Below are 14,550 nucleotides of genomic sequence, written 5' to 3'. Positions count from 1 at the left end.
TCCAATTTTGATGACAACATTGCTCAAGCCTGTCAACACTTGCTTCTTGCGATTACTACTCTAGGCGATATTCGGCACAACATAAAGCCGCGCCCGACCGCAACGATTGCAAAAGCCATTGGCATGCGGGAATTGTTTGCCCGCACGATACTATCAGATATTTACTTTCGCGAAGGACGGAGTAAGTGTGCCATTGCCGAAGCTAAAGCTGCGCTGCGGATTTGTTGGAAACTGGCGAAGAAGTTTGGCGTTGCCTCATCATCCGCTGAAGTTGGATACTTTGAGTTACCTCCCGAAATTTCAAGCGCAGAATGCCAACCAGCGCAGGTTTTATTTTTCAAGGCGTTAGAATGTACATCGTGGGATCTACTTTCTGCTGCAAAACAAATATTGTGTCAGATCGCATCTCTCTACAGCTTATCTGATCAACCGCACAGGTACTGTCTTCCTACTCCATGATTTTAATCGGCGTACACTGATACCCGCATGTTTTTTTTTTTAAGGGCTTCGTATTACTTGAAGGAGGCGATGAGGCTTGTTGGTGGGCTAAATCTACGCTTTTTCCCGCGAAAACCATTTTACGAATTCGCAGAATTGGAGCTAAACGCAAGTCATGTGAAGGAGGCGAAAGTAGCTATATCTCTGTTAAACCCGACTGCGGGGCCAAGCATGCAGTTCAGCAACAATGATCATGCCATCGACGCTGCAGCATCCAAACTACATTCCTGTATCCAGTCCGATCCGATATTTCTTGAACAAATTTGCAATGAAATTGTGCAGCAAGGAGACGTTCACCGTAGTGAGGGAGAGGAACAAGTAGCTTTATCCTACTACGCAGAAGCTATTGAAGTTTTATCAGCTGTCGATCACAGTGAAAACTCTGCTTCCAAGATACTGACAGGGGTCAAGGCGCGTTGCTGGCGTAAATATGCAGGACTCCAGAGCCAGATAATCGACTTTACTGATTCAGCAGCTATTGAAGAACTACTAGCTTCGATGAAGATGCTCAAGCGGTCGATGAAAGCTTGCGATGCATGTTTGGAGCGAGTCAAATGCATGCTTCAGTTAGGGCGCATCAACACCAGACTCCTGCGCTCTACGTCAACGAGAGCGTTTACTAGCCTAGAGCGAACGCTCGCCTTACTGGAAGAAGCCTTTTTGCTTGGGGGTCGTCTAGGTATTCCCTACCTAAGTCAAGAGCTGCGAACAGCTCTAGGGGTGGCATATTTTGCTGAAATCGAGGAGAACGCTCGTAACGCGGTTGATTTAATGGACGGAGGCGACCGGGACAATTTTTTGTCGTGGGCGAGCAGCTCGTTGCTGGCAAATGCTGGTACTGCTGATGTTGCTGAGGCAGAGTTAGCCACTGCTGAAACAGACAGCGACATATCGATGAAAGAGGGCCTTGTAATGCAGCTCGAGCGACTAGCTGCTATCCCAGCCGTAAGTTTAAAGCCGAACAGTCAGTTGGCCGGAATGGCTCGGACTGTTGCTGAAAAGATTCGACAGCTTCCAGATACTTGGATCATTGTTTCTTTAATGATAGGCCTACAATCTGAGCTGGTGATCAGCCGCATTCCGGTAAGCGCGATATGTTTTCTAATATGGCATCGACATATTCTAACTTTTGACGTGATAGACAACCGGCGCCGCACCAATTTCCTTCTGCTTACCGAAAGTGGCCTGGATGAAATGCATGCATGAGATGGATGCCATCATTCAAGAATCAAGGTACGGTTTTGTTGCCTCTAGCTATCGAGCTTGCCTGTTTAACAGCATATATGTCGCGTGGATGGCTTCGCAGGAAAATTCTATCTGGACACACTGCTGAAGAAGCAGACTTATGGAGCACAGAGCTGAAAAAGAAATGGTGGAGCACTCGCAAACTGTTGGACGAACGCATCGAGAAAGCAGTTCTTTGTATGCAGGTATGTTTGTGCGGAAATGGCTGGAGTCCAGATTGATTATTAACCTTTTTTCTTTTGGTTGATAGGAAACGCTTGGATTTTGGCGATGCTTGCTTGTCAAAAATACGAACATGTATAGTGGCCAGGTCGTTCAGAGCTGCTGGAACATACTCGCATCGAGCAAGCTAGGCTCTATCAGGCTGGCTGAAAGGAACCTAACTCTGTTGAGCGCTGTTACTGATGCTCAGTATTGGTTGTCAGACAGTGAAGTGATTGATGCACTTCACCATATTGCAGCAGAGATTGAGGCACCCATGCCCGATTCAATTGCGCAAGAAATACTCCAATTGATACGGTCGGCGGGACAACACTCGACGGAAGCAATTGATTCCGGTCATGTTAGCAATCTCTCTAAGCTGAGCACAGAGAGAATCGCCAAGTTGAAGGTCAGCGAGGTGAAGCAGCTCCTTGTTACTGAAGGTCTCAGTACAGATGGATTGAAGAAGGTGTTGGTGGGTCGCCTTATTGCTGCCCGCGACGCTGCCCTCTTGGAGGAGTTGACGTTGCAAGCTCGTGGCGGCAGCCAGGAATGCTCAACAATTTTGATCTTGAATCACCAGCTGCAGCAATTTCCGTGGGAAGGCATGGACGTAATGGGCAGTTCTACCGGCGTAACTCGGATGCCGTCCCTCGATCTGATCTTGCAAAACGCTGGCCGGGCGTCTCCAGTGACCCGTGTTCGACGGAACCGTGTGCGCTTCCTACTCAATCCTGCTGGAGACCTGAAATCAACACAAAACCAACTGGGACCGATTTTAGAGGGCGGGACGACAACATACGGCTGGGAAGGAGTTGTCGGGGAAATTCCGGATCCCGATGAACTGAGGTACGCACTGCTATGGGATGCGCTGACACGTTGTTAAAAAAACTTACCTGCTATCATGCGAACCCACAGAGAATATTTATTGGCTGCGGACCTGTATATTTATTGCGGCCATGGCTCCGGGGAGGCCTACTTGCATCGCGACAAGGTTATGAGTCTGCAGTCCGATTGTAGCGCCGCTTTACTCTTTGGCTGCAGTAGTGGCCGTCTAGAGCGACAGGGGATCTTCGGCCCGAGTGGCGCGGTGCTAGCATACTTGCGAGCTGGGAGCCCTGCGGTGCTGGCGATGCTCTGGGACGTCACCGACCGCGACATCGACCAGCTGAGCGTCAAGGTTCTACAGGAGTGGCTGCTGGCTGACCCCGAGGATGAAAGCGACAGTCGGTCGCTGGCACAGGTCCTGCAAGGCTCGCGAGGCGTGTGCAAACTCAAGTATCTTAACGGCCACGCGGCTGTCTGCTACGGGCTCCCGTTGCATGTGACGAAGTGCTGAGCATGATCGCCCACTTCAACGTCTAATTGTGTGTGGCGCACACAAGCTGCAGCTCGCGCGACATGTTAAGCGTTAGTAACGCTAGGTAGACCAATCAGAAATCGCCAGTGACGTAGCGCGTAACCGCCATTCGTGACCGACAGGAGCCAAGCGCCCATCAGGCGATTCTTCTTTGAGACCACAAGACGGAATGGTTCTGCTCTGCTCTACGCCGCCGGCCCCGCTGCATGTGGACGTGGTTGCTACTCGCCCGCTAGTGCAGGAGCTGGCCACGTCTGCCGCTGCGCGAGAGCATGTCCGTGCGTTGGCTGGGACCACCTACGGGCGCTGCGTGCTTGGACTCGGTAAGGATTGGATTCACACTTGATGACGGGTGTAGTAGTGTATCTAATCTTGCTGACATTGTGCTGTTGCTGCTGCGATGGGGTTTGGTAGCGGACTTCCTGAGGTTTGCGACCGAGTACATGGCTGCATTTGTGAAGCGAATCAACGGCGGTGTGAGCCCGGAGGATGTGAAGATTGCCTATGAGGTTGGAAGGAGTATCTCTCTGCGGTTAATGAAACGAGGAGTCTTGCTGACAGGAAAATTGATATTCGGTGGATGTACAGATGCTCCTGCTGCTTGCCGAGACGGTGGTCGACGAGGACAATGCTACCTTCATCGGTGCGTTCTGCGGCGAAGTTGCTGTTTTCTTGCATTTGCTCACTTTGGAATCCGATACTAACTTACTGCAGCACATGCCGGAGCACACCCGTTACTGATGCGTCTGATGGAGCACGAGAACGAAGACATCCAGGAGGTTAGGATCGTGTTCTTCATATCGAGTTTCTGGGATTACCCAATACCAATTCTCTCTGACTTACCTTAAAATAATTGCTTCCACTCTTACAGGCAGCAGCTGAAGTTGTCGCGAGCTGCACATCCAGCCCTTCGGCTATCACCTTTCCTCACCGTGTGCGTCAAGTGGAGGAAGTCGAGCGCTTGTGGCCACGTGCTGTACCTCTCCCTTTCGATCCTCGTGACAATACCCCCAAGAATGCTGACGGCAGCGAAAGCACTATGAATGTGCTTATCCGCCAAGTACCTACGCGTATGACAGGCCAGAGTAAGACAGGATACCTGCTGTGGGGTGCGGCCTTTGTCCTTGCACGCTGGATCCACAAGCACCGTGAACTGTTCGAAGGCAAGAGTGTGATCGAGGTGGGCAGCGGTCTCGGACTCGGAGGTATCACAGCGGCTCGATTTGCAAGCCGCACGACACTTACTGACTATCAGAGCGATACGTGCACGGCCCTCGAGTACAATATTCAGCTTAACAAGCCGTTCACGCACGAGTTCGATCCCTCGAAGCCGGAAGTAAAAGTGTCATTTCTGGACTGGGACCTTACCGAGAGCATTGAGGCTGTGCCGAAGGCAGAAGTTGTGATTGCCAGCGACATAATCTGCGAACCAAGCACGGCTGAAGGATTCCTGCGTGTTGTCCGCCACCACGTCCTCTCCAACCCCGACGGCGTAGCCTACCTCATGAATGCCAACAGCCACAGCCGCTTTGGTGTCACCCACCTGCATGCGATTTTGGCCAAGAGCACGGACCTCACGTACAGCATTACGCCTGTAGGCGATCTAGCCGACGGCGCAGAACTTCTTGAGACCGTTAGCGACGCTCAGGAGCTGTCTTACGAATTCTACGAGATCCGCGCTGCTTCTCACTAGAACAGGTACCAATACAATAGAGAATTCGCTTTACAAGACACCTTTGATGCTACAATCCATGGAGAAAGCACTGCATGTTCAGAAATCGTGCTAGCATTTTACTGCCGCGCCTGCTTCTAAACAAAAATGTTGTAAGCCACGGGTCCAGTGCAGCGCGGATCGTCTGGAAAGCCGTCACCGTTTGGATTCGAATTGCCAGTTATACCAGTTGCAGTGCAGGAACATCGACCAGACCCACAACGATTAGATTTCGCGCGTTGCAACTGATCCTCACGGGTCTTGAACTCCTGGCCAGGCTGGGGACAGCTAAAAGGCGATCGCATCTGTATTCGCTTCCACATGGGGCTTCGCTGGCACAATAATTGCTGTGCAGTTGTCAACGTGCACGAATTACAAGTTCGGCAAATACGGTCTACGCCTGCCACGCATGATGAAACCTCATACTCGTCCAACGTGCACTGCGTACATGGACCACACACACGATCCGTCGTTGGAGAGCAAGCGACCGATACGTATTGGCCTGCACGGCATTCAGTGCAAGCTGCAAAACAAAACACAGAACGGGTTAGTCTCGAAGAATTCTACTTAAAAACTTACTTCGGCAACATCATAACTTACGGTAGCAAAGAGTGTCCTGCGTAGCTCTACAAGTCTCACGGGCAAATGAGTTACCGGGGCACACACTGCAGGTGCTGCACTTCCGGTCCTTAAGGTCTGAGCACGAGCTGGTAAGATACGATCCTGCAGGGCACGATGAGCAGTCCGCAGCCGAAACCTGAAGCAATTTCCCCGGAATCACGGCGACGACAGAATTCCCGGTAAAGTCCGCAACGAATGCACTCTCAATCCCCAAAAACGTATTGGCTCGTGTGATGCCGATTTTACCAGCGCCAAAACTAGCAAATGCTGTGACGTCGGCTCGGCCGAGCTGCAGGGTGAGAAAGGTATTATCAGCAGGTAGACGATTTGCGTCACGCAGTGTGGCACCGCTTAGCGGATCTGGGTGGGGGGCAAATAACCGCGTAGATGCTGATGAAAGTCGATAAACGTCGACTCCTCCTGTAGTTTCCGAAAAGGTTAGTGCTTCAATTTTAAGAGTAGAAAAATCTACCGCCTCAGAAAAATGCAGCTTTAGCAATCTGCGTGATAAATCCAAGCTGTACCCCACGAGCGTCGGTGCTAGTGTATCTGGAGTAAACGTAGTAACAGCGAGCGCTGATGCGCTGGATATATTTGCTGTTGTGGCTGGAGAGCAGGCACGGATTCCGCTGCTTTGACAATCGTTAAGAACGTACTGGAAAAGACCCACTTCCGTACTCAAAAACGCTGATCCAGCGCTCTTTGCTAGACCAACTATGCGCTTCAGGTTGTTAAGATCCCCTGCTCCAATATCCAAGAGAATCACTGAGCCATCTGGGCTGCTCGTAGTTGTCTGTTGGGTAGTGAATCTGAAAGTTGGGCCGGTTTTTAACGCACGTTCGGATTGCAGCAACAATCTTGTTACGTCTAGAGTCGATACCTGAACAGGGTGACTCATTTGGAGCGTAAGCCTTCCAAGAGCCAAGTCAAGGTCAAACGAAACGATATGTGGGCCTTGTGCTACCCCTACAAGCACCACTTCAAGAACATTGCAAGCTCCAACAACGGCACCAGTCACATCAGATAGTTGTAACCAGAACGAACGCGGATGTGGATCATAAGTTGGGGGTGTCAAGATCCTTAGGAAAACTTCCTTCACATCGGAATCGCCGTTTGCCCAAGTGACGATTGTGTTCGTGAGGGGATCAAAATCAACTCCAGAATTTGCTGTACCAGCAATGGTTTTTACGAATACCCGCGCGGGTACAGGAAATGCTGCAAAGTTGCGCTGTATTGACACGGATAACACACCCGGTTCAGTTGCCACCACGCTCGGACAGAGCTGAAGCCGTGAGCTTGTATTACGCGAGGCTAGAGCGATAAAGCTCAAATCTGGGATTCGCAACACGGATTCTAGAGGCTCACGGGCAGCAAAGTTAATGTCGCCAAGGTACACATTGGTTGGACTAGTGATATCAATGTACGTCGTACTGGCGTGTGCTCCATTTATTGGGGCTCCTTTGTTATTCTGTAGCACGAGGGCTACACGTCTGGCAGGTAGAATGGGATCAGGTCGAAATAACGATGCCACAATAATTTGTCTGTCACTCGTATCCCCCTCTTTCCAAAGCAGTTCTTGTTCTTGTGGTACATAGTCTAAGCCTGCTACCGCAGTACCATCTTGGGTAGCAACAATGACGGAGCAGTCTCCATCGCTACCACTACGTCGCTGAATTACTACGCGTGCGGCACCTCCTGCTATAGCTGAGTATTTCGTACTCACACAAGCTGGAAAGCAATCCGCATCGAACTGCAGTGTACCCGACCGAGCATTATTGGGACCAGCTATTGTCACAACCATTTCTGCAATGTTCCCAATCGCTCCAGTTCCGATAACAGCATCCTCATCAGCTTCCACAACAACCAATCGCAGAATAAAGTTCTCACTGGGCTCATATACGCCGTCATTTAGCACTTTTATAGTGATATTCTGCGTGCGAGCAGTAGCGGTAGAAGGATAATCATCACGTTTCCAGTCCAGCAATTTTGTAAGTGGCGATACCAACACAAAGTCATCGGGAAAGCAGGCACTTTTACACATAATCTCAAACTTCACACTAGCAGAAGACGTTGTGCCAGCCATCCAAAGCACAGGGATAGTCATCGTATTGCCCTCGTTTACACTGACAGCGGCATCCCTGAAAGTGAAGCTCCCAGGAACAACTGTAGATTGGTCAACGTTAGTAGTGACATGGCGATGAAAACGAAAAAATACTCACGGTTAGACGGAGGAACTAGTATGACTTGCGTCTGGTTGCGGTCAGTGTTGATTTCCGCACCAAGTGCATCGTGCAGCCTCAGTGTGAAGGTCTTGGGGCTTTCTTGGGGCTTGCCATCATTGTAGATTGGCAAATAAAGAGCTTTCTCGAAATCCTCGCCATCCTGCCACACGAGGCTCATGTTGAAGATTGGTTTATAGTCACGCCCCGCCACTGCATTTCCAACCCCAGGAATGGTGGACACATATACAGCAGCTCGACCGTCACACCCGAGACTGCGTTGAACAGTGATGTAAGCAACGCCAAAGTCCTCAGTGGTTGAGTAGACGGCTTGGGTGAATTGGAATCGGCCGTTCGTTGCAGTCGCCTCAACACCTTCCGGACCATCGAACACCCCACCAAACACAACAAGAATCACAACCAGCACAGCCCAGGAGTGTTGCCTTCGCCAAAAGATCGTCATGACCAATTACACAAAGCGACGTTTTGAAATTAGCTGAGCGAAACCACGCCACTCTCGACGACGGTTCGGTGCGATGAAATACACTTTAGACGCCACCGGACGAGAACGTGACGTGTTCGGGGCATGGCCAACACATACTGTGGCTTCTAGTAGTGTTTCCCCTTCAGATATTGCGGTATGGGTAAGGCTTCGGTGCTTCAGGTGCAGCAAGATGTGCCTGGAAATGCCTCTCGCGAGGTGTTTCAAGGTTTGTTCAAGGACTTGGGGAAGCAAGCAATGGCTCTTGAAGCTATTCTGCGTGCGGTTTGCGGTCGCGTCGACAAGATGGAGACCTGGCTTACGGAGGTGAGTTTTGGTATGACAGAGCTCGACCTCAAGCTGCGCAATATCGCGCACAATATTGATGGTACAGCGGCAGTGGATGATGAGGCTCAGGGGCCACATCGCTGGGTTACTCCACCGGACGAAACTAAACCGTTAGCGGCGACAGTGAGCAAGAAACTTGGCACAGACAAAAAGGCTGTTCGTGTCACGGGGATGGCGGCTGCCATTCTTGATCGGCTAGCAACGACTTCCAGTGTTACCACGCCTACAGTTGCAGATGTCGAGAAAGTCGAGAAAACAACTGCGAAGAAGAAGAGCAAGGACAAGAAGCACAACACCAAAAAGACCAAGTCGAATGGATCGGCGGAGGTGGCAGCTACTCCTGTCGCGGAGAGCGTTCAAACGACAGAAACGAAGCCGGTACCAAGCACTCAGCATTCTCCCGCTAGTATTGGGGAGGAAGTACCGGCAACAATTCATCTTCAAGAACCCGCTGCCAGTGAAGAAGAAAGCGTTGCCGAAGCTCCTGCTGAATTTGACCCGCCTGCTACATTAAATGAACCCGAAGCCCGGGATTTGGTTGCGCCTGTTTTATCGCAGGACTACCAAGCGGTAGTTGGAATTGTAGCTCCGTCCTTTGAATCATATGTGGTGAATGGTCAGTCTGGTTCTTCGTCAAGTGAGAGCAGCCGTGTGGTGTCATCTCGAGAAGTGATTGAGAGCAAAGCTCCGGTGGAGGAGGTTGAAAGCCAACCAGAAATTTCTCATGCGATGGATGAGCGAGGTGGTGTCCTCCATCCTACGGAGGAATCAACGGAAAAAGATACGAGTAGTGTGCCTACCATTACGCCAGCAGTACAGCATGTTACACCCGTGCTAGCTCAACCCAGCACGACAATTGCAGCGAAACAAATAGATTTGGTTGGGGTCGCACCTGCGCCTTCAACGGCAACAACCACGACAACGACAACCAAGACCGTGGCAGTAGCGACGCCTGCTCAAAAGATAAACGATAAACGTCCGATATCGACCCCATCAGTCTCAAGTATCCTGCCTACAGTTCAAGTGGAGCGAACTATCGAGCCTTTTGTGTTGAAAGCCCCAATACACGCAACTCTACCCAGTCGTAGTGTTGACGTTGCTGTTACTACCTCAGAACTACAAGCCGCTCCGATGGGGCCCACGGCTAGCACTTCTTTAAGCGTGCAAAAGGGGACACTCAATCCTGTCTCAACCTCGCAGTCGGTTGCTGTGCAGAGTTCGTCGCCTCCGGTTGGAGCTTGTATTCCGACGGCAGTGCCACAGCCTTCCATCGATGTCAAGGCGACTGAGGTCCCGATTCGGACATCCTCTCGACCACATCAGGACACTCCAGAACTTTTACATCATTTGGAAGCAGCGGGGCCGCCTACCGACCCATTGTTGCCGCGCCGAGCCGCATTGCATCGACGATCGTCGAAAATGGTCCCCCGAACAAGTATTAACAAGAAGCTCGCAGCAGGTGAAAATGATCTTGCCCAGCGTTTATCTGGGAATAAGTGCGAGCCGCACTCGCGTCGATCATCAATTTCTCAACAAGTTGCAACCCAAGAGCAGGAGCCACAGGAGGTTATATTACAGCAAGTGGCGCCTACGCTGCAAGCTGCACAACAAGGCGCATCAACTTCTGCATTGGCAGATGCAACGGATCAGGCCGATATCGATGAAAAAAGTGGTGAAAGTGACAGTGAAGCATCAGCAGACGGATCTGGTTCGTCAAGCAGTGACGAGGATGACGAGGACGATGCAGAAGCTGGAGCGGCTGTCGAAGAGATTTCAAAGACAATGATAGCACTTAAGAAACTCAAACGAGCTCACATGCTGTCGCCTGAAGAAGAAACCGAACTCAAGGAGCGAGCGCACAAGAAATGGTTCCAGCTCAAGGGGCATATCAAGGAAAAGCAGAAGAAGGACGTGACTAATATCCTGCTCAAGCGCAAGAAAAATGTATTCACTGTTTCGTCGAGAATCGAGCTGCTTGAGGAAAAATCTCGTGAGATTTTTGCAGCATTGAAGCAGATGACAAATGAGATGCGAGAAAAAAATGACCGAACTACGCACGAAACTCTTCGTCGTCGCGTCACTGATATCGAGCAAAGTCTGCTGAGTGTGGACTCTAGATTTGCCTCACTTTCTGCGCCAGCAACGGAGAAAGTTTGTGATCTTGAGAGTGAGGTGGTTTCGCTTCGGAATACAGTCCAGATTCAGCTTGCTACCGCTCAGAGCGAGGCAACTGCTAGACACTCGCTGCTTGAGGAAGCACTCGCCAGTCAGCGAGCGGTTGTTGATGCATTTGCGCAGGATGTTCCTACACAATTGAGTGCCCAGGCCGAGCTCTTCTTTGAAAAGCTGAAACAGCAACCTGATTACACCGTAGCGATTGAGAATCTCAAACGGGGTTTGCGACGTAAAGCCGACCTGAAAGTACTGAAAGAGTACGTTAAAGTCAGTGTGGCTGGTGGACAACTGTTTATTCTAACATTGTGGCACGTGATTGATTTTGGTACAGGTTGGAAGCCCGTTTGCTTGGCTTAGACGCAGAGAATGAAGATTGTCTGGTGCGGTGCTTGTCATGCCGCAAAGAGGTCGTGAACCCTTATAACGAAAAAGACACCGAAGCTGGCGATCAAGAGAGTATGAACACAGGAAGTGGGCCATCTCAGTTACGGAAGGTAAACCCAGGGCCATCATCAGCTCGGATCTATCGTTCAAATGTGCCATTCAGTGCGCAGCCCTTGGTTCAGGAGTCAATTTCAGAGGAGTCCCCCGACGAGCCGATGCTACCACCTCCGCAGATACTGACCCAACCGCAACCTGCTGTGGGCGCGATAGCGGGGCCTGAGCTACACCAACAATTTCAATCAGCGGGTGATTCATACGCAAGTGAGAAGCCACCCGCGGTCCGGGTTCCGAGCGCCAAATGGTCGGCTCCACCGACTGACACATCGTTGAAAAGGGATGTTAAAAGTGCAAAAGCTTCCCCTCTCAGGTAAGAAGCACCAAATGGCCGTGCGTTGTCCCATACAATGTTCTAACGCATTGTATCGGTGCAGTCTAATGAATATCACAGCGACGCGAGCAATTTTATCGCCTGATCGGCCGATCAGTGCCCCGGCAGTACCCATGAAAAAGAAAAACCCTGCTGTCAGATCAAAATCTCTCCTCAAGTCACTAACCCCTCAGCCAGAGCCACCTCTCTAGTGTAAGAAAACTGGATGTGCGAATGCTCATATGTAAGACCTCCAATACTTGTGACCCTCACTACCTTTCATGTGAGACTAGTCACCCTCTTCCTCTCATTCTCAACATTCGTGCGTAGTGTCAGGTGTGAGAACATCAATTAACCGACCTCGGCTCTCAAGTTGCCGTGAAGGTGGACAGTCGTGACGTATGAGCTTTCCATTGTTGCGCTAGCTTGAGATCGAGCGGTTTTTGGTGGGTTCGCTGTGAAAGCGCTGCGAAGACTTTGTCTTCTTAATAAAGTGGGTACTCCGTATTCGTAAACCGTCCTTTTAGGAAGCTGACGATTTCTATCTGCATCAAACGATCATTAATTTCCGAGTTGAATCGTTGTAGACCTTCTGCATATTAGCGGAGATGCCAGAATGGGGCATACTTATTTTTTCGAGGTACTAGCCGTATTCAATATTCAAAAGGCAGTTTTTCGAGAATTTGAAGAACAGAGAGTTTGAAGACCGCGTCCAAGGAAGATACATCTCAATTTCGACGAGGAAGTGACGATTCTGATGCGTCAGCACTGCTGCGATCCAGCTAAATACTCACGTCTGGAACGGGCTTGAGCTTTTCCAAAGACAAAATCGACACCACGACATCTTGGTGCAGTCGACTACGCGGCATTTCGCCCAATGGGCAGCGACCTGATTTCAGCCAATTGGCGGGGCTGCAAGGATTTGCCGGTGATTGGTTCCCGAAACACTCCGAGCCGTTTCGCGGCGGCCATACAGAGCGCAAGAGGTTTTTCTACCAGCCACTCGCCGGCGCCGGCAACTGCCGTGCGCCATCATTGGCGGAATCTCTCCTCCGAGCGTCAAGCAAGAGCTCTCCATCCACCATGTGCGGCATCATCGCGCTGTTGCTGGCCAACAAGTTCGAGCACTGCAACCAGGGGCTCTACGATGGCCTCACGGTGCTGCAGCACCGCGGACAGGACGCCGCCGGCATCATGACGTGCGAGCGCAAGCGCCTGTTCCTGCGCAAGGACAACGGCCTCGTGCGCGACGTGTTCAAGCAGAACCACATGCTCAACCTGCGCGGCAACATGGGCATCGGCCACTGCCGCTACCCGACGGCCGGCTCGAGCTCGAGCTCGGAGGCGCAGCCCTTCTACACCAACTCGCCCTACGGCGTCTCGCTCGCGCACAACGGCAACCTCACCAACTCGCACGAGCTCGTGGACCAGCTGGCCAACACCAACTTCCGCCACGTCAACACGGACTCGGACTCGGAGCTGCTGCTCAACATTTTGGCCGACGAGCTGCTGAAGCGCGTGGACCAGCCGCTCGACACGGAGATGGTTCTGGACGCCGTCACGGGTGTCTTCAAGCGCTGCCGCGGCGGCTACTCGGCCGTTGTGCTGATCAACGGATTCGGCATTGTGGCCTTCCGCGACCCGCACGGAATCCGACCGCTCGTGTACGGCACGCGCAAGACCCAGCACGGCACCGACTACGTCGTGGCCTCGGAGAGTGTCGCCATCGACACGCTCGAGTTCAAGACGGAGCGGGACTTCGCCCCTGGCGAGGCCATGGTCATCAAGCAGAGCGGAGAGATGACCTCTCGCAAGTGCGTGCCCGACGCCAAGCTATCGCCGTGCATCTTTGAGCACGTGTACTTCGCCCGTCCGGACTCGTTCATCGATGGAGTGTCGGTGTACCAGGCACGTCGCAACATGGGCTCCAAGCTCGCGGAGAAGATCCTGCGCCAACGCCCCGACCACGGCATCGACGTGGTTATCCCCATCCCTGACACAAGCCGCACGTCTGCTCTTGAGGCTTCGCAGCGCCTCAACCTTCCGTACCGCGAGGGTTTCGTCAAGAACCGTTACATCGCGCGTACCTTCATCATGCCCGGCCAGGTTGCTCGCAAGAAGACAGTGCGCATGAAACTGAACGCCATCCGCTCCGAGTTCGAGGGCAAGGTGGTGCTGCTTGTGGATGACTCGATCGTGCGCGGCACCACCTCCCGCCAGATTGTGCAGATTGCGCGTGAAAACGGCGCTAAGGCTGTGTACTTCGCGTCCGCGGCTCCGGCCATTCGCCACCCGAACGTATACGGTATTGACATGCCGACGACTGAGGAACTCATTGCCTTCAACAAGACCGAGGCCCAGGTGGCCAAGGAGATCGGCTGCGAGTGGATGATCTACCAGGACTTGAAGGACCTCGAGGACTCGGTGCGGCAGGAGAACTCGGCTCTTGATATTTTCGATTCGTCGTGCTTCAACGGCGAGTATGTCACGGGTGACGTGAACCAGGCTTACTTCGAGCGGTTGCACGCCGAGCGTTGCGACGCCCGCATGCAGGCGAAGAACATGGGCTTCACGCCGTTCAACCGCACGATCTCCACCCCGCAGTCCGACGAGAGCATTGACATGTACAACGCTCCACAGTAAGTTGGGAATCTTCCTGACTGCCTGGGCTGAACGAGGAAACCAGTCCAATTACAATGAGCCCACTCCGGGCGAATGGGCACCTTTATGTAAGGCGCCGAGGATATGCTTCGGATCGCCACGCTTGCGTGGCTTCCTCATCTCCGAAGCATACTAAACTGGTGGGGTCTTCGGACTCCTTCCTCTGTAGACTCTATATAGAGCAAGAAATGAACATGGTTTCTTCCAAACGCTCCACCA

The 14,550-nt window shown here is 51.9% G+C and overlaps 5 protein-coding genes across 5 annotated transcripts; 4 read left to right on the top strand and 1 right to left on the bottom strand.

Moving 5' to 3' along the window:
• Positions 1-1,539: 1,539 nt before the first annotated feature.
• KRP23_6029 (Separin) lies at positions 1,540-3,283 on the top strand (the record flags this gene model as incomplete). The annotated part of the gene is made up of 5 exons (XM_067891167.1): positions 1,540-1,581; positions 1,640-1,731; positions 1,805-1,928; positions 1,994-2,793; positions 2,863-3,283. 5 exons carry the CDS (start codon positions 1,540-1,542, stop codon positions 3,281-3,283), a joined length of 1,479 nt encoding a protein of 492 aa, XP_067745549.1.
• Positions 3,284-3,473: 190 nt separating this feature from the next.
• On the top strand, positions 3,474-4,997 carry KRP23_6028 (Methyltransferase-like protein 23; the record flags this gene model as incomplete). The annotated part of the gene is made up of 5 exons (XM_067891166.1): positions 3,474-3,627; positions 3,719-3,813; positions 3,893-3,947; positions 4,019-4,083; positions 4,176-4,997. The coding sequence occupies 5 exons, from the start codon at positions 3,474-3,476 to the stop codon at positions 4,995-4,997; spliced, it is 1,191 nt and encodes a 396-aa protein (XP_067745548.1).
• A 531-nt stretch (positions 4,998-5,528) lies between these two features.
• Positions 5,529-8,036, bottom strand: KRP23_6027 (uncharacterized protein; the record flags this gene model as incomplete). The annotated part of the gene is made up of 4 exons (XM_067891165.1): positions 5,529-5,538; positions 5,616-5,641; positions 7,360-7,799; positions 7,856-8,036. The coding sequence occupies 4 exons, from the start codon at positions 8,034-8,036 to the stop codon at positions 5,529-5,531; spliced, it is 657 nt and encodes a 218-aa protein (XP_067745547.1).
• Positions 8,037-8,495: 459 nt separating this feature from the next.
• KRP23_6026 (uncharacterized protein) lies at positions 8,496-11,882 on the top strand (the record flags this gene model as incomplete). The annotated part of the gene is made up of 4 exons (XM_067891164.1): positions 8,496-9,321; positions 10,321-11,116; positions 11,191-11,670; positions 11,735-11,882. The coding sequence occupies 4 exons, from the start codon at positions 8,496-8,498 to the stop codon at positions 11,880-11,882; spliced, it is 2,250 nt and encodes a 749-aa protein (XP_067745546.1).
• An 871-nt stretch (positions 11,883-12,753) lies between these two features.
• Positions 12,754-14,313, top strand: KRP23_6025 (Amidophosphoribosyltransferase; the record flags this gene model as incomplete). Its single annotated transcript, XM_067891163.1, has 1 exon — positions 12,754-14,313. The coding sequence occupies one exon, from the start codon at positions 12,754-12,756 to the stop codon at positions 14,311-14,313; it is 1,560 nt and encodes a 519-aa protein (XP_067745545.1).
• Between the last annotated feature and the right edge of the window lie 237 nt (positions 14,314-14,550).

The sequence above is a fragment of the Phytophthora ramorum genome (assembly GCF_020800215.1).
Source record: "Phytophthora ramorum isolate Pr-102 chromosome Unknown Phyram_PR-102_s0005, whole genome shotgun sequence".
In the NCBI taxonomy this organism is placed as follows: domain Eukaryota; phylum Oomycota; class Peronosporomycetes; order Peronosporales; family Peronosporaceae; genus Phytophthora; species Phytophthora ramorum.
This window is presented reverse-complemented; position numbering and strand designations above follow the sequence as displayed.